Raw genomic sequence first — 19,991 nt, 5'->3', positions numbered from 1 at the left:
CTTTTCTAGAGTGACCTGTTAGCGTGTAGTACTTAAATTCATTTTAATCCTGGCTGGAATGTCATGCGTTCTTTACTTTTCTCCAGCGAGTTGGTCCCAACAGCTTGCTCTCTTCAACCTTGATGTCTCTTCCATGGAACTATGCTGTTGGAATTGAAAAGGTTGTGTTAAATTTGACTGAGGGGGCATGAGAGAATGGGGTAATGAGAAGGTGATAATGCTTCGTTGACACTATGCCTGGTGCCGAAAGAATGGGCAATAGTAGAGCTTTGCTCATATACAGCTTTGTAGGGACCCTGTAATTCTGCTGTAACTGAGTTCATTTTGTTGAAGGGCCATTATGGAAGAACAAGAGTGAAAAGATTAAATGGTAATAGATTGTAAGGGATGTATATATGAGCAGTTGTGGGTGCATATATTACACCCTGTCAGCCTCAAAATAAACAGGCTGGAGATTCACTGACCTGTTGCGTAGCAACCAGGAGGCAGCACAGAACCAAATCTCTGGGTGCTGTGATTTGTAAACCTTCACAGAACAAAGTCCAAGGCCTTTGCCCATCTGCTAGAAATGTTCAGAAGCTGAAGGATAAAAATGGCACGTTCCGTGAAATCTAACGCTTAACAACCATTTTATTTATAGATAAATAGACAGATGCAGTGTAAAAACCTAGCTGTTTTGCCTCAAGGTTATGTAGGAAGAAATATTTAGTCCATCAGATTTTGCTTGGTGTTTCCCTGAATTCATCACACAGGAGATTTGTTAAAATACTGCAAATGCTAAGTTTTTGCAGCTGCAAATATTTGCCCGTTGTTGTGATCTTGTAAACATTGATATGCCTATTTAGCCAAAGTATTTATGTTATTCAACTGAAGTCAAGTACAAGTTCTGATGTATGATGTAAAGAGGTATGCAAATGTTTACTTAAAAATTGCTCTCAAGAAGATGATTCTAGCCCCTCTTGTCCATTTGAAGTATGTTTCAAACATTATTTTCAAAGGAATACCATGGATTAGAATGCTTTTCTGCTAGGGTAACAGCTCCCTCTGGTTTCTTGCAGACCAAAGATGTTTATCTCCTCTGTACAATTTAATATTTCACATGCATGTTCCACAATCTTACAAGTCATGGCTAGATCCCATGGGAATTTTTTATATTGAAAAATGTATGATATCCCTAACTGTTGGAAATGTGTTAGTTTGTAAAAAATAGAGGCAAATATGGTACATATTAGAAATGAATAATTTTTTTTTCCAGTAGAGAGTTCCATATGTAACTGTTTCAATAGTAATATTACTGTCACTCTATACACCCATTCTTTAAAATCAAAAATCACTGATTAATGTATTTTATTATGCAACTTCCTTTGCCTTTCAAACTAAAGACATTTTGCAGTTTTGGACTCAAGAGTAACTGGCTTTTTGTGAAGTGATATGAATAATACATGTACAGCATCTACAAGTACTAGATGCTGCCTATTTATTTCAGAAAAGTATCTTAATGAATCAATTATTTATAATTAGTTCTACGGGATGACTAATACCATATGTAACAGTATTTAATGAACCCCTTTGGCAATTGCAATGGAGATGATAATGAAAAGGACAACATAGGAAGTCACAAACCAGGAAAGACTTCACGGCTCATGAAGTGGTGCATGCAGTTCTACTCTGGTGCAGCCTACTGAATGAAGAGCATGTAAAAATCCCACAAACACCAACAAGAAATAAAATCAGTAGGTTTTTTTATCTTCTACCAGGTTTTGAAACAGGTTTCTTTTTAGGTGAGCTCTGTGATAGCATACAGACAAGATGCTATTCTAGCTGATATTAAGAACAGACTTTAAGAGGAGGGAGATGTTATATCTTCTTTTTCTACTTATAAAAAGTGTGCACTGTAATAATTTTGTCTTTATTTTTATTTTATTCATCATACATTGGGCACTTTATGCTCATTTTTTCTTATATTTAGTCCAAGCTACATACATGTGTTGCCACTCTTTGTACTTCTGTAACTCTGTGGTCTGGCAAGTACCGATCTATTAGTTCTGCAATTGTGTTATAGTAAACCTTTTTAGATACCTGTGACTGTTTCTGCTGTTAAGTGCTCACATAAATGATTGGAAAAAATATCTGCTCAAATATTGTGATACTGATCATCGATCAGAGCTTGCAGCTTATTATAAAACTGTAGTAAGTCTATTGGCTTGTACCTGTAAAAGCACTTGCATGGCTTTTAGTCTAGTCAAGGGTAAAATGCTGTTGTTTGCATCTTCCATGCTCGTGCGCTCACCACTGCCACTAATGAAATGGTTGTGGGATGTTACTACCTGTGTGATAAGCTTAGTGGAGTGGTTCTGTGTATGTTCTGTACAGCAAAGAAATTTGTGCAAACACCATCATTATATTAAGATTAATGTAAATGGTCTTTCGAAGATCTTCTTTCATACACTGAAAAGCTAGAAGGAACCACTGGGAGCATATTAAGGACAGGATTCTTGTCACCCAGTCTGAGACATTTACAATGGAGATTTCTAAAACTTAACTGGTCACCCAGAGCCCTTTATCATCACTGGAGAGGATCTGGGGGCTTTGGGGCATGCTTAACTGCTTTTAGACATCTGCTTTAGGAAATGTGAAATCACACCCTAGGATACCCAGACTCTTTTGATTTTACCTGCATTGATGGTAAGGGTAATTCTGCATCTACATTGTAGGCATCCAGATTTAGTGAGATAAGCCCGGCAGATGGTGAAATCCCAGACGCAGTCCTCAGAAGCCTCGGTACTGCATTTGTGTGTGCCCTGGTGATGCCATCCTGGTGGGTGTGGTGACTCTTTGATGTGTGAATGGGATTGGCTGTATTTCCAAGAGGGGACTCTGAGGCATATTTTATGCATATGGGAAAAACTGACATCTTGAAATACAACAGTCCGTGTAATTAAAAGTCATGACAAGAGGAGCAGGCTCCTTTCCCCAGTAGCTTAAAGGAAGGAGAATTTCCTCAGAGTATTAGGAGCCCAGGTGAATGCTCTCTGTGGAAGGTGGTTGACATCCTTGTATCCTGCTACATCTCAAGAACCTATGTTAGCACATGGTTGGTAAGCTCTTCCAGAGCAGGAGGACTCTCTCATTTTAAAACTGTGTCACTTGGCAGTAAACTCGGCCAAACAAAATAAAAATTGATCTAAGATTATGCACCTTGAAGAGGGAAGTCCTAGGCTGCTGCCCTGCTAGGAGAACTGTTCCTACGTTTAATGCAATATTCAGTGTGTTTGTTCCTATGTGTTCCTTCTTCCAAACAGGTGATTTAATTGTTTCACTGCAAAATGTTCTCCTTACTGTTTCTCTCTGTCCAATGCCTTTTCCCAGGCTGGTGAAGATTAGGTCATACATAAGCCTTAGGCAGTCGTTCTGCACCAAAGACAATGTTAAAAGTGCATCTTCTTTACTGTTTACCTTTATCTCTCTTGCTGTGGCACACCTTTTGGCACTAAATGGCAGTTATTAGAAATTTGTTTCCAGTAATGAATATAAAGTGTTAACTCCATGGTTAATGCCATCTAGACTGACGAGTACGCTTGCTTCATTGCTCACTACTGACTTGCTGGCATCTGAGAAAGGTGGTTACATATCCTTGGTGTTCAAGTTATGCTAAAATTGTAAATAACTAGTGTGAAGGTTGGTAAGCTGTTTGGGGGAATAAGGCACGACTGTAATATATTCCAGATGAAAGTAACTTGAGATTAATTTTTTTCTATAACTTAGCTCTGGTGACATTCTTTGAAGAAAATTTAATGCATCATCTCTGTTGTATGTAAGATCTGTTTTGTTAAAAATAGGGCAAAGTTATAATAGGATTAGATCACCATGACTGCAGCATTCTAAAGAAGGGGCCAGGTACTAAACAACTGATGCTCAAATAATGGAAAAAGCTAGTTAGCTTCCCTGACATTAAGGGAACAAATTTTTTGAAAGCCCATTCATTGATATCTGACAAACAGCTTGAAAGGGATGTCAAACCCTCAGGGTTTCTGTCATGAGCTTTAAAACGCATTTGCATATTTTTTGCATAGAAACAGGAGCTCGCTTTTTGTTGCCAAACTGCAGAACTAAAAGGATGCAAAACCTCTATCTAGTCCAAAGGGCTCTGACGGGAAACTTCATAATCAGAATTCAAATGTGTGCAACAGATTAGGAAAATGACTTCAAATGGGATTTCAGCCATATCTCTGAGAGACCCACAAATCCTGAGCAGATTGGTAGGCAAAATACTACCTGCTCTGCCATTAAAAAGCTTGTTTGCTTCTCTGGGCATTTGTCATGTAAAAAATAGCTCACTGACGTCAACTGATCACACAGATTGACGTTCAAGGTGCTACTGCTTAGTTTTCTTGACATCAAATGCAATTTTCCCCACAGTTTTGATTTCTGTTTCTCAAACTGAAAACAATATCGTCATGAACGGGACCAGAGTGATGAAGGAATAAAGAAATAATGGTCCTCCACATACAGCCAGTGCAACTAGTGGTGCAATTTGTTAGGAGTTTGATGTCCCTCCTAGTTACACCATTCACTGTGTATTGTTGTGGGTTGAACTGTGAGTCCCCAGGCCTTGAAAGGGCTGTGGGGTATCTTGCCAGGATGGGCAGCTCTGCTGAAGTGTGTGCAGAATCTGTGATGGTGTGAGCTGCACTGGTGTGATTCCTGCTGGTGGGCTTCAGCTGGGAGTTTGACTGGGAAATGTTAGCATCTGTGGTGTGGTCCACACACAGATACAGTTGTACTGGCCCCTCTGACATCCATAATTCTGCTCATCTGCCTGCCATTTTCATTGAATGGCTTCTTCTTATAATTACACATTTATTTTCGTTCATTAAAGGAAAATGCTTGCAAAGACAACAAAGCTCTTGGGGCTGAGGTTGCATTTAATGTGCAGGTGACGTTGGCAATATCTTCCTTATCATGGGCCTATTATGCTTTTATCATTTTGAGGAGGGAGCTGATGACTACAGCAGAGTTAATGATGGGTGAATGTGCCATATAATTTTTAGAATATAGATTTGATCTCCAGCCGTCCATCCACCCAGGCAGTAATATGAGTGGAGTTCTCATTACCTTTAGCGGAGAGTTACCATTTAAATTTCCCATGCATCAAGCAAACAATAGACTTCCTTTGCATATACATGGCACTGCTATTGATCTGATTGATTCTGGGTTGCAGTGATGTATGTGGTCAGTGATGCGTGAATTAATAGGAAAGGCACAGTTAAGTCTTCTCGTGAATGTCCATTTTAGTCAGGACTGTCTTTGAAGTAAAGTGCTAATAAGAAAATCAGTATTGATACAGTTAGATGACAGACAATAATGATGATGAGGTTAGAAAATAAATACATTATCCGTGATTTAAGTGATGGATTTGTGCAACACTGTTGGGGTTTAAAAACTGTAGAAAAAGGTTGCTATCCTGTGTTCTTTAGAGATCTGTATGTGTTTCTGCATGATGTTACCTTATATCTCTTTACCCTTGATTTTCATGGCTCGTGTAACAGCATTAGTTGAGAGATTTGAAACACAAAGTGTGTATGCTGCTTCATATCACTGTCCTAGAGAGAACTGTGTTTAAGATTAAATGGCAGGATGGTCTTTTAGTAGCTAAGAAGAAATGCTTTTGCCAAGTTTGCTTGATTGGAGTCACATCAGGAATGTTAGGCACATCTCCTGCCACTTGGAAAGATGATCTGGCAGAGTAATGTGATGCTTCATTAAAGAGAAGCTCAGGTTTGCTAGGTTGCCTGGTTTTGTGCCTTGTCTGCAGGCTTTTGAGGGGAATGGCCCAGGTTTCCCTGGAAGGGGTGAAAGAGATTCCCATGCAGGATAGCCTGGTAGCTCAGTGAGGGTGCTCTCCCAGTGCACCAATGTCACCTGCACATTAAATGCAACCTCAGCCCCAAGAGCTTTGTTGCCTTTGCAAGTGTTTTACTTTAATGAAAGAAAATAATAAAACATGTAATTATAAGAAGCCATTCAATGACAATGTCCACTGATCCTGAGATGGAGCTGGTGGTCAGTGTGGGGCTGCGCCAGTGGGGTGGGAGGGGATCCTGGGGTGGCAGCTGTTGCAAATAGGATTCTTACTTGCCTAAGATACATGGGGCTGTTGGGTCAGATGTAGTTCTTGTATTTAAAACTGAAATCCATTTGTGGATCTGGGCCCTGCAGTCTGGCAGAGCTGCTGAAATAAAGGTCGTGAAACAAATATCCTGTTTTCTACAATGTCAGTGTAGTCCAAGAGCCAGCGTTTACATAGAGTTACATTTGTAGGAATGTTAGAAGCACTGTTTTTGATATAATTATATTTTTAAGTAAATAGGAAAAACCTTTAATTATCTTTTAACCTTGGTTTCCATAATTTTGTTTTCAGCAGAGTCAAAATGTCAGACAAAAGTGATTTAAAAGCAGAACTTGAGCGCAAAAAGCAACGTTTGGCTCAGATAAGAGAAGAAAAGAAACGGAAGGAAGAAGAAAGGAAGAAGAAAGAGGTAAATATACAAAAGCATCTTTTAGATAGCTCATGCTTGCAGAAGGGGCTTGCTGAGGTTTTGCCAACTCAGCATTTTATACCCCAAGGTACCCCTAATGTGGAATGTGGTCCTCAAACCCACATAGTCTAGCCTTAAAATCAACATGCTTATTTTTAGTTAAAAAAGTTGAGGTGAGCGATTTGCTTTAAAACCAAGGCACTGTCAGGTGACAACAGTTTAGACAACATGATGTGTATGTGTGTGTAAAAAGAAAAATTGATTTGCCACAATGCTTTTTCCTGGGCTCCCGTTCAATGGAAAGGGAGTGGAGAGTGGGGAAAGACAGAAAGAGGGCTTATAGTTTTTTCAAGCCGTTACAATCTAAATCTGTATTTTGAAGACTAGTTTGATTGCTAGCTAAGGTAACAGATTTACAATTATTATTCTCCAGTAAAGTAAAACATAATTGCAATTGCATTTTCGTTTTCTGGCATGGGTGCATCTTTCAGTTCTGTTAAAGTTTGATTGACATATTACTGTATTTGTCCTTGACAATATGCATTAGGTTTTTCATTAAGGGATTTGTACTTTTTTTATTCAGTCACTTAGTGGAATAGAGGTGAGAATTGACAAGGAGTGGATATTCATTTTCATGCAAAGTCAGAGAAGCATTAAGTGATTATGTTTCCTTTCCTTCAAATGTCAACACTTACCATAGTTTAAAGCACCTGTTATCCTTTACTAATAACTGGTTTCCTTTTTAACTGACACTTTAATATTGTACATTAATTTCATGGAATTACTGTGGAAATGTGATGTGATCCAAGAAATCGGTGTTCCAATTTGACTGTCTTTTAAATCTTTATACGTTGGAGCCATTTTTTGTGCAATTACCAATACACCCCCCAGTAAGGCTCCTGGAGTCACTAGAGGAGTCCCCTGTAAGCAGAACTTTACATGTTAACATTTCCAATGTTCATTACTAGCCTGTTAATGAATTAGAGGGAAGGAAGCCAAGCTAATGGCTTAAGGAAGCTATTAAGTCCTTTCCTTTGTCCCCTGCCTCTGGTTTTATGCCTCGTGGTGATCTTTCAGTGGTTGAAACTTTCAGTTGACCCTGATAGCCAGATCCACCTTGGGACACACAGCTCGACTGAGTACACTGCAGTGCCAAAATGTAGCACTGTAAATGGAAAAGAAAACCTCTCTGTGTGGAGGTTAGGTGGGACCAGTCCATTCTGAAGCAACCTCAGGATCCAAATTACAGAGACAGTTGCTGCCAGACATTCTCTGTAAGAACTATGCTGGGATTGCTGTACTTAAGCCATGATAAAATTACAGACATGACCACTTGCATTTTGTTTTACTTGCATTACTGGTTTCTGCACTGGACTGCAAAATGGGACATGGGTTCAGTTCCATCTTCTGCTCAAGAAAAAAGCTGCAAGCCTGGTTCTTCCAGTGGAGCACTCTAACCACTAGGCTGGCGTATTGGTGTGTTCCTTCCACCATACTAAACTGGGGAGTGATGAGCCAAATGTAAGGGATTCTGGCTAATGCAGATGTTGCTCCTCCTGTTTCTGGGTCCCAGCAAACCAGAGTGGGAGGAGGCTGATGTGTGGAAGCTCAAATGAGCTATAGATAGCTAAGCAAAGAGTGAAGGGTCTTGTGGACCATTAGTTTTGGCTGTTAGTGCCCAGATCTGCCAAAATCCTGTATTAGACACATCAGTCCTTTCTTTTGCTCCTGTTAAATGTTGACATTTATGACAAAGTATTTTTATTGCCAACAAGTGCGTGGGACCAAATGTACACCCTTAAGCTACACTACTGAAGTCCAATGAAATTTTATTTATTGATCCTTGAGTAAGTAGGAAGGGGCCATTTTTATTCAGGGTAATGATACCTGTTATTCTAGGTCAGCTTTTATATTACCTGAATAAGTTGCATCTGAGTGAGAGGCAGATGTTGTCCATTAGTGTACTGTAAAAATCCTTGTAAATATACTTGCAAAGATCAGTTTTCCCATGCATTCAGGGAAAAATATTGCTACTGAAATGTGGAGTGTAAATTATCTAAGTTACAAATTATTGAAACACAACTAAGTGAATTTCAAAGTGTATCTAAGCGGTGGTGCATATAAATATTTTCCATATAGTTAATTGCTAGAGTTGATGAAACCTTTTTGTTTTGTTTTGTTTTAACTCAGGCTGATCTACAGCAAAAGAAGGAGCCAGCTCAGGAAGATTCAGACCTAGACCGCAAAAGAAGAGAGACAGAAGCTTTGTTACAGAGCATTGGTATATCCCCAGAACCACCTCTAGGTATTTAAGAGAAGCACACTGTAAAGCATTCAGCTCTGCCACAATGAATGCGTTCTTTCTACTAAAGCATGCTTGGCTTTTTTGATTTTTGGCTGTATTAGTGAAGTGAACTCTTCTGTTCGAATGCCTGCCATACCATTCACATTTACCAGTTCATGGCATTTTCAGTACTTGTCATTGCCAAAAACATCTGTTTCATTTCCTCAGTAAATTTTTGTGAATGTAATGCAGGTTGGTTTTGCATACCAGCAGTGATTTCTTTTCTGATGGATTGTTTTTTCTCTCACATCTATCTGATGATCCACAAATAATATTATAAATTCTGTTTTTCATTAGCCCTAAGTTTTGTTTCAAAAATTCAGAGTAAGCATTTGCTAAGGAAGGAGGAGCATAGTCATGTGGGAACTCCCATTGATTTTCTTTTACAATGAAGCAAAATGAGAGAAGGGAAATAAAAAGACAAATCACAACTAGCAAAAAAGCCTGTAATCAGATCATTACTTCAGATTTTATATCTGGTTTCATGTGCTCAACCTCTTTTTTGGTTTTGATTTTTCAGTTCTAGAATCTGGAGTCCTCAGATTAAAAATACATGTGGCAAAGTTTATAGTATCTGAATATTGGTTACCTTGATTAAGTTCTGTCTCACTTATTAGGTAGCACTAAAGTGAGAGATTTCCTTCCTTCCTTCCTAGTTATGATATAATGACTGAAGCTTTTAAACACCACTTCTCAGAATAATAGTCTGACAAGTAATGGTTAGGTTATTTTATGTATCATAAAATATGTTTTGTAAATTATATCATGATGTTATTAAATCAGATACATTTTAATGTTCTAGCATTTAAATACTCGTTTTTATCTATAAATGATGATATGTTTTATTATCATACTATTAACTAAACACATATGTTCATGTTGCACATTATCAATTCTTAGTTACTTATTTTGTGTTTGATGTTATCAAAAGAAGATAAAAATTCACATATGAGATGATTCATCTTAGTTAAACAATAGTATTTTGTCCTCTTTCATTCCCTGTATATACACTCACAATTAATATACAAGGGAGACTTTAACTCTGCCTTCACATACACATATGATACCCAGATCTCACTGTGAATATGGAGTACATAAAGAGCCATGACATACCTGTAACCTGCCAAAGGCCTGTCATGAAGATGAATTCACTTTTCATGCTGCAGTCATTTCTGTGACAGTTTCTAGTGAGAATCTGCATTAAATGTTTGACCACATGGAAAATCCAAGTCTCTTGACAGGTCTGTCATTATACATTATAGAGCGTAACAAAATAGTTTAAAGTTTTACTCTGCTAAATCTATAAAAGGAAATGCACATGATTTAAACCAAATGGGAAACGTTGATCTTGCATCAAAACTCCTTTTTGTGTTTTATTCAATGAGGCTTCTTTGAAGAGTAATTGCATTAAATCTTGACTGGAGCCATCTCTGCATTTTAAATATTTTTGAGAAACCATTTTAAAAGAAATCAGGAATTTTTTACTTTTTAATTTATTATTTCCTTGCTGAGGAGCTTTAACTCAGGCTGACCTTGAGCTATGAACTTCCCTTCCTGTTTCAGGAAACAAAACTGCCTTTGCATGAAATACGCTTCAAAAGCCCTGGCAAGCCAAGCAGTCAATCATGTTTAGAACTTGGGCAAATAGCATCTGAACCAAGGGAAATTTTTCCTTGAGTGTTGAAATCATGTCCCACCCAAAACTGAAACTTTATATGACCTAAATTACTTAAGAAAACATGATCAGTGAGCAAACTAATATGTATTCTCACCGTCTTTGGGAAATGATTTTAACTTAGCTGGATTTCCTTATTTAGCTTTTTTTTTTGATGTTATATCCACACTGCAGCCATAGACCATATCTAATGGACACTGGCTTTTGATTTAAATTCAGATTTTGAAAAGTATGCTTGCTCTATTGCCTACTTAACTTTACCAGAAGAGTTCACTTAGTTTTTTGACAAGACAAGCCCCTGATATTTCTTCATACTTCTAAAATCTTTTGCAAGTCAACTTTAAGCTATACCCAAGAAAACAAGTACCATTTTATTTCCACAGATATCTCCTCCACTGATTAGCTGTAGGTTCCCATTGGGCTTTCAGTCCTGTCTAAATTCATGTCAGTTTTAACACTTACAAAAGACTTAAAATTCACTTGACTCTCTTCCTTTTCTTTTTCTTTCCTTCCTTATTTGCTTTCACCATTTCAAACTCTCCTACTCATTCATCCACTATCATTTTGGTCCATTGGTTTTGATTTGTCTGACACTGCTCTTCATCAGTGCAGTCGCTGCATGTGTTAACATGGGATACCTGTTATTTTCATTATTTAGTCCCAACCCCTATGTCTCCCTCTTCGAAATCAGTGAGCACACCCAGTGATGCAGGCAGCCAGGACTCAGGAGATCTGGGACCCCTAGGAAGGTAAGACACAGAGTTGATGGTAGCATTGAATAAATATGTTTTTTTCACGTTGTTCTTTCCCATTTTTACCTTTGCTTCTGTAAATGAGAAGATGCCATATCTAATGTGTGCTTTTGTTTCTGCATTATCCACTATGTGTTACCATCCAGTAAGACTGGTCTCAGATGTGAGGTAAATAAATGCATGCAGCAAGCGGCTCTTAAGCTACGAGCCGCATACCTCATATTGGAAGCAAGAGCTGAATTTATACTTCTAGAATGCCCCACAGAAAGCTATTAATTCTGTGTGGATATGCACTAAAAACAGAGGGAAGTGATGAGTGGTAGAACCTGTTACTCATGTGCATTGTCTTTGTTCACATAACCAGTCCCCTTTGAAGTCCTCCCAGGTCTAGGCTATCAGGCTACCACAGGTTCTTGCGTGGCTGCTCATCACAGTATGTGTCACGGGTAGTGACAGCGGAAAGCTTGTAGAGAAACAGGCTGACACACCCTGGGACCCGCTGGAAATTCTGCATTGGAGATTGTGGGAGTCAGAATTTTGTGCAGAATGGGAGGGAAGCAGCTCTTCTTGGAAAGGAGTGGTGGGGTGTGTATAAGGGATGGGCACAAGGGCAACCTTCTTGTCTTTGTTCACGTGGCTGAAGTAGGAAGTGCAATTGGCAATCACTGAATAATTGCTACTCTGGAGTAGCAATTTTCCTGGAAAAGGAGGGAGGATGCTGCTGGTAAAGGAGCATATGTTCAAGTAAGAATTGGTCCAAGCAACTATACTGTATATTTTGAGAAATGTAGAACATGGGTCCCAGTAGCTCTTTTTATATCAAACTAATTCAACATAAAGCTGAGTTGTCAGCTCATCCGAATCTGTGAGCCAAGACTCAGCTAATCACTTGAAAACACAGCGATTGCTCTCTGCAATTAACAGTTGTCAGGGGTAAACACCGTACTTCTACAGACATCAACACTAACGTCACTAAGCTTCAGGTCGCCAGATTTCATACCACATCGGCCTTCTGCTTAGAAAAATCACACTTCTGTAAGGTGAAATTATACTGTGTCCCCATTCAGGCAGATGCAGTCACCATGCGTTGTGATGTGGAGGTTGCACAGCTGCTGCTGGAATCTGCTCCGCCCTTCTCCCAGGTCTACCCTCTATAAGAAATGGAGAGTGTTAAATAGGAAAGCCCTTGCCTGTAATATATGGGAGTTCAAAACACAGAAAATACTGTAATGCTTCATTCATAAATAAATGCAGCAGACTTTAGCAAATCAATGTACTTTGAGCAGAACAATTTTTTTTTTTTAAGCAAAGTACAGTCTGCTGTTCAGGATAAAGTTATTTCTCACAGTCCTACATGCAGCCATGACAACACCAGCTGGAGACTTCTAAATTCCTGTTTTTCTTCTAAACCCTAATGATGTAACTTTTTTACTATTAAAATAGTGAAATACCCTTGGAAGAATTTATTTTACTGTGACCTACGCTAGCACTTTGTGTCAGCAATAAGCAAGGAGGGCAGGTGACCAGTGCCCTCACAGAGGAGAATGGTGCTTGTCCCCTTCTTCAAAGCTCATGATGTACTGCATTGTGGGTTTTCTTTTTGGATCAGTTTTCTGGGTTTTCTTTTTGGATCAATTTTCTGGGTTGTTGTGGCTATACTAGGATTTCAGTGGGAATCCCAAGACCTTTTTGTGGTCCACCAGTTTGCTGGCCATCCTCTCTGGTGTGGAAAGGGCTGTGTCGTGTGCCAGGAAGGCCGCTGGCAGGTGTTTGCCTGGAGTGATGGCTTTGTAGTAATGGAAATTTGATGATGTCTGGTCCAGTCCCTGGGGAATCTCTGTAATCTGTGGACAGTACTAGGTGGCAAATAGTTAGTCACTGGTTGCAAGTAGATGTGCTCAGTGTGTGGATGTGTGAATGAGTGCACTCAAGCAGGTAGGTATGATAGTGCAGTCAAACCTGGAGAGCGAAATGTTGATAGGCCTGTCATCACAGTGGTAAAAAGGATGGAACCACTTCCGCTCTTTTCTCTCTGAGAAATACCTAAACCATATTTCTGATTTATATTGACTATTGCATATACGAATGCCTGTATATCTGTATAAGGAAGGTTATTCTGCTTCATTTTAAGCTATCCTTCCATTTTGCTCTCTATGATAGAGAGAGCACTTTTGCTGGATCCCTTCTCATGCTATCGTGCTTATAACATCCTCGCGTTTTTCCCATTCTGCTGCAAATTTGCTATACAATGGTAGACTGAGCACAGGCATTAGAGGAGAGCAGATTAGTTCCAAAGCTGCTAATGCCCCAATCTCAGAGATCACAGCTCGGCTGTTGCTGCTGCTAACACTGCTGCAGAAATAACAAGCTCGCGGAGGCTGGCAGAAATCCTGCATGCAGTCTGGTTATTCGTTTCTGAAGTGTCCTCCAGGGGAAGATACGGATATTAAAAAAAAAGCTGTGAAGTCATAGATTTTGGTTCAGTACAGGAGAGAGGCCCTGTTGAGAGCTTTGAAGAAAGCAAGAATTCTTTGTACATTGCCATTTGATGGCAGCAGTTTCTTATGCAGAACTATGCTGAGTTATTTTGAGTTATTGGCACTTCTAGTAATTGTCAAACTTAATCTATTCATCCCAATATCACCGAGTACATCTGAAGTATACTTTGATTAGCAAGCATGTGATTTCTTACAGAACGGTGGACATAGTTTAGCCAGAAATGCAAGTTTCTAACATGTGCTTTTCAGGAGGACAACTCATAAATTGGTGAGAGTTTGGACAGTGGTAAGTAGTTGTTATCCTGGAACCACAGAAATCACTTTACCTTACTTTGCAAGATGAAAACTAACTGCTAACTTGATCACCAACTGTAATAGTTACATGGGGAGCAAAAGGGCTCCAGCAGACAATGTGCAACAGCAGCAAATTGTTTGGTATTGAAGTGGGACAAAAATAAACCAAGAAAAACTTTGTAAAATCGTAATGGTGAGATAAATCACTAAAGCTATTTACTTAAAGACTCTATTGGATCTTCTATCACTGGACATTTCTCATTAAGGATAATGTGCCTACTTAACAGACAAATAATAGATCAAACAATAATTCATTCAGAAAAGTCATACATCATTTTTGTGGCACAGGAAGAAAAGTGGTCACAATGGTCCCTTTTGCCATATGATTTATAGACTAGTACTGCTGTTATCCTGCAGGACCATTGTCCTTTATCTCCAGCACAATAACTAGAGCAACGTTGTCTTTTCCCTGATGCCATTAAGCTTATTAAAAGAAGGTGTGGGGCAGACTGTGTAACATCGCTAAATTATGGAACCTGTGTAGTCCAGGTTTTTATGTTTGTTTGGCTGGTTGGTGTTCTTTTGTTGTTGTTTGGTTGGTTTGTGTTTTGTGTGCTTGGTTGATTTGTTTGTTTTCTGCTTGATCTTTAGTACCAAGTTGCTATTTCTCATAGCCTTTTCACTAGGGGTAATACTAGTCTTTCCAGCTTCCCTTGAGCTGTGACAGCAACTGTAAGAATGAGCAGATGTTAGATGCATAATGGTGCTAGAGACTACTGACAGTTATGTTTGAGTGCATTCACTTGGACCGAGAGCCAACTTTTGTTTTGTTTTGTTTTGTGGTCTTGGGGATCAATTCTGTGTGGGTAGAAGTGCATTATACTTTGATTCTGGGAGATTTTACCATAACTGTGCACTTCAGAAACAGGTTGGATATGTGCTGCTCTTGGTTATCAGGCTGCTCTGAACAATCCATTAGAGCTCTGTTGTTGTGCAGCAAGCAACTTCCCCATCTCCATCTTGCTTTGCACACACCGCTCCACTTCTCTGATGGCAGTGTTGCATGTGCTATGCAGAAAGGACAGGAAAATGACATCGCATCCAGAATGGATACCTGACTCTGGACAGATAGGTTATTGGCTCACAGGGCTTTCTGTTATGATCTACTCAGACATGACTCATTTTTCACAAGGCAGTGTTGAAGGATCCCATGAAGATTCTCCTTGGAATACAGTGTGCTTGGCTCTGTCAGGATAAGTATTTTGTTTAGGGACATTTATACCCAGTGTCTTGTTGCTGATGGTCAGCTTATACAGACATGCATAACTGAAATGTAGATTTCAGCTAACTAGATATGAGTAAATGTTTTGAAAAAAGGGGCTGAGTTAAAGACATTTGTCGAGAGCTTTTGTGCTGTAGAATGGAGTGGAATACACATTTGCCTCCACTAGGTTATCAATATGGAGCTTCTTCATGATAATTATATACCTCTGAGCCGTCCCTAGCAGGTAGCCTGAACTTTTGCTACCTTAGGGTGCCAGAGAAGATGCTGTCATAGCACAACTGTCGTAAAACAGTGCCCATGGAGAGGCATGTTTTACTACTCAACATACCTTAGACATTCATAAATGTCATCTCCTCAGCAGTTGCAGCTGTGAACAGCACATTTGTGTCACCTGGGATGGTACACAAGGACAAACCTTGTACAGTGCCTTGGAGCCAGGCAGTGCAATACCAGGTCTTGTGGGCTGAGCCAGCTCTCTGGAAAAGCCCTGGTGTCCCATCACAGGTAGAGCCAGAGCACTTGGGTTGGTCCATACTTTGCATGATGGCTCAACATAAGATAGCAGAAATACAACCATTCTGGAAGGATATGCTCTTGTGGCTGGGTAGCTCTCATGCTAATACTAGCTTGCATTGGTATGTATTCTTGGGTTACTCTCAGGATGCCCGTGTGTTCACCTTGATGTATTGCACACCTGGAGGGTGTTGCCCTTGTGGACCAAGGTGTGATTTATCTTTGTGGCCCATTTTTTCCCAGTATCCTTCACTGCTTCTGTATACTTCCAGCAAGCTTTATTGCCCTGCCATGGTAGGTTTGCACAGTAGCATCCGTTGAGCTGGATTGTGTGAGTATGTGTGCAGTAAAGTCTCACGTGTGCGGCACTTCCCTGTGTGCATTTTGTACTGGAACTTGAGAATCCCATTAGGCTGTGTATAAGGTTTCTCATCTTCCATCTGCTCAGTAAACTGCACCAGGCTCAGCTGTCTTGGATGTGTAAAGATAAATGGTTGCCTTTCTTTTTGCAACAGCTTCATCTGTGGTCTTTTGAACTTGCATATTTTGGTGCCCATACATTTAGATGCCTGATTATTTTGTGGCTCCCATAAAGACAAAGATGACAGAAAGTATCCTTCGTCTTCTGGTAGCTTATTTCAGAGAATGATTACTTCAATGTGGTGTATTATCTGCTGTAAAATGATGCACGGTGGATTATTTCATACTATTTATTTCACAGTCCATTGGTTTGGATGGTTTTGTCTGGCTGCAGCTACTAATTCTATAATTATTGTTCTTAGTTGGATTAGGGCACTACATAATACTTATTTTAAATGTTTCTTACCCGAGTTATGTTGTTCCTTTGATGTCACAGTTCTTGAGATGTGTTTGATGCACTGAAATGGGTTAGCTGCCTTCAGTGTGTGAAGTTTACTTGCAGTAAAGCAGGGTCAGTCCTTATTTAGATAAAGCTGTAAATATTTAATGAAAGTTCCAGTGAGAATGAGTTTGAGTGTAGCATTAGATAGCAAAGAAATGAAAAAATAAAGGGAAATCAGAGGTTTTGTAGCAGTAATGTGCCATTTTTTGTAACAGTAATATGCTATAGAAGTTAGACTCTGGAATCCTGATTGCCTCATCATCACTACAGTCTTTCATTTCTAGATGAAATGTGGTACAAGAGCAATACTAGCAATAGAATAGTTGTCTGTAATGCTGGAGGACTTTTCTCTGAGGAGCAATATCACCTTTGGCTTTGGCTGTTGGCGTATTTTTGTGTTCGCTATGTCAGTCTGTCTTGCAGTTTATGTGACCTCTGAATGTGCTCCCAGTTGTACTCCAGAGAATATAGTAGCAGCTGTCACGCTGGGTTGGATGTCCTCACTTGTAGGAAGTCAAGAGCATGTCTTCTCTCTCATCTTCTTCTGAAGTTTGCTGAAAATGTTAGTCTGCATTCACATATGTTTTTATCAGATGTGATTCTGAGTTGCTTCCATCTACTATGGCCACTTAAAGCCACTAATACAAAAGCATATATAACGTGTAAAAAGAAATACATTAGGATATGTTTTCTTTCACTGTGCTGATGTCCACCTTCAGTTTGTATTGGCCTAATACAGGGAGAAACAGATGTAATTCCAGTCCTTCTTCTCTGCAGCATATTGTTTACTCATTTTTCTATAGTAATTAGGTATTCTGCTTTATAGTGCTATAGCTAAGCAGAGACATGAGACTTCTGTTAATTCTGCTAGAATAGTAACATAACACATTGACAAGTTGAAGAAAGAGCATCAGAATGCCATTCACCCTTTTAAATGTATCCTTTGCTGTTCAATTAGACAGATAAAGAAGGCAAAGGAAGAAGGTGGATCCTGGTTTCTCTATCATTTATACAGGAAGGATGGTTTATTGTAGTAAATTGTCTTTTACAGCCTATGCAGTACATTTCCTGTCTTGAGCTACAGAAGACATCCCTCGTAGACAGTAACAAAACCATGTTTCTATAAGATCTGCTAAAACCACTGCTGACATAACCCTATCGCCTGGGGCTTAGCTAATTTATCATTAAGTAAATATATTTGACAGGTTCTGTACAATAATGCTGTTTCATCACTGCCGCTTGGCTTTGCATCACCAGCATTTCATTGTGTTACTGCCCTCACAAATGAAAGGGATCCTTCTTCAAATACAACCAGTACAAGTGAGCCTGTGTTGTATTGCCTCAGGAGCATCAGCCATAGCTGTTATTAGTACTAGATTATTTTTTTATAGTTTAGTGGGGTTTTTTTGAGATCAGTTTATGTGTACAAAGTGGCTTTTAAATGGCTGTTTTAGTGGCATGTATGTATTTCATAAATGGGCTGAGCCAAAGGGAAGCACAGAACAATGTAAAGACTCTAAAGGAGCTACAGGAAAGACCGAGGGAAAATAATTACTTTATGGCGACCTTCGTTTGAATGGTGTTTTATTAAAAAAAAAGGAGGATTTCAACCCTAGAGATTGTTATGTAGTGCAGACATGAGTCTTCCACAGTGGAGATTCAAGACAAGGCTTTGCTTGGTGGTTAGAGGCAAGCGGGATAACCCATGGGATGCTGGTTTTGGGCTTGGTATGGGATGTTTGCCATTACATTGGTAAGGCAGAAGTACACACCCCAGCTTTAATTTTTTTTCCTTATAATTTACTATGAGAGCATTGTGAGGATCCCTTGGCACAAGTGTTTTATCTTACAGTTTTCAAAAGTGACACTTTTGGCCAAAATGTGCCTTAAGCCTTCTTGACCTGAATGATGCTGGCGTCTGTGAAGGAGTGATGGTGTTGACCCCGTCCCCTCGCCCAGGGGACCCTGGCTGCCTCAGCTATCTTCGCTCTAGCACCTCTCCTGCTTTTTAAAGCGATGCTACAAATCTCTCATGCTTTCCACCGCCAGTCTATTTACAGGGCAGTGCCAGGGCTGGCCGGTCTTCCTCCGCAGAGCGTGGGCTGCTCAGTATGGGCGTCTGCACTGAGCTGCTTGCACACCTCATGGCTCTCCCTGTTACATTATACGAGGCTCTCACAGTATGTGAGGCTGGAGGAAGGCAGGTTTCTTGCAGTCTTTTCCCACCTTTTGTTCCTGCACAAGAAGAACTACAATCCTTCTCGTTTATATTCAATGTATATTTAGCCCTAGATATCTGAAGCCTCTCCCTGCCAATTTATTTTTATTTTAGCCTGTAAACATAAGCAGACACCTTAGGGACTGATTTTTGGCAGTTGCTTTCAAGTGTCTGTATATCTGACCTAGAAAGTAAGAAGTGTTTTTCAGTGTGTGCCAGTTACAAAGTCAGAATGGTCTGTATTAATTAGAATCATCTGCAATCCTTTTAGCATGTGAGCCTGAGCCTGTGGCATCATTAAGGATTTTCATGCTTTCATTCCTGAAGGATGGATAGAGTTCAGTCCTCCAGATCTTTGATTAGTTTTCTCATTAGCAAGCATCTCCATGCTATAAATTAAAGGAGAAGGAAAGATTGCCATTCCCAGGGTGCTTCATAAAATGCCTTGGAAACCTGAGCCCCAGCTGCATCCAGAATAAAATGACATTAATGTACAAAGCCCCACTTAACCATTTAGGTTATCAGCCCAGCTGTAGTTACTTCTCTCTAGTTATTTCCAGGCATATCATGCATGTATTTGGTCGGACAATCAAATGATTTTAAGGACTAAAACACTAATCCTCTTAAAACAAAACAACTTACGTGCTAATGCCAGCTTGGCTTAAACAGTTCTCTTGCACAGAATTTCATCTTGATTTAATTAAATTGTGTGAGATCACCTCCTATGTTAAATTGTTTAACATAGTTAAACTGGTACAGTTTGAACATGTAAATGTTTTCTCCTTCACTAGCCTATTACAAAAAATTCCCATTCACAATTTTATGTTTAATCTGAAAAAATAAAACAAGGCTCTGAGTAGCTTTTAAGAAATTTTCTTCAAATCTGTGAAATGGGAATTGCTGCCACTGGAAAGATATTGGTAAAAATCCAGATTTTTCTTTTCTTTTTTTCAAGGAGTTTTGAAACAACCTAAGCATTCTATATTAAATTTTTCATAAGTAGAACATTTT

General features: G+C 39.4%; 1 protein-coding gene across 7 annotated transcripts in view; it reads left to right on the top strand.

Annotated features, from left to right (window-relative positions):
* DYNC1I1 (dynein cytoplasmic 1 intermediate chain 1) overlaps positions 1-19,991 on the top strand; it is a 190,576-nt gene that overhangs the window by 10,201 nt on the left and 160,384 nt on the right. For 2 of the 7 annotated variants that reach the window (XM_071805116.1, XM_071805114.1), the window contains exons 2-4: positions 6,422-6,539; positions 8,730-8,844; positions 11,166-11,307. In XM_071805116.1, the coding sequence (XP_071661217.1) occupies positions 6,432-6,539; positions 8,730-8,844; positions 11,166-11,307 (365 nt within the window). In that variant the 5' untranslated portion in view covers positions 6,422-6,431. The remainder of the gene's footprint in view (positions 1-6,421; positions 6,540-8,729; positions 8,845-11,165; positions 11,308-19,991) is intronic. The other 5 variants (XM_071805118.1, XM_065832429.2, XM_071805117.1 and 2 more) reach the window with 3 other exon arrangements.

Source organism: Patagioenas fasciata, chromosome 2 (genome assembly GCF_037038585.1).
Source record: "Patagioenas fasciata isolate bPatFas1 chromosome 2, bPatFas1.hap1, whole genome shotgun sequence".
Lineage (NCBI taxonomy): Eukaryota > Metazoa > Chordata > Aves > Columbiformes > Columbidae > Patagioenas > Patagioenas fasciata.
The sequence above is the reverse complement of the archived record's forward strand: the minus strand, read 5'-3'. Positions and strand labels throughout refer to the sequence as shown.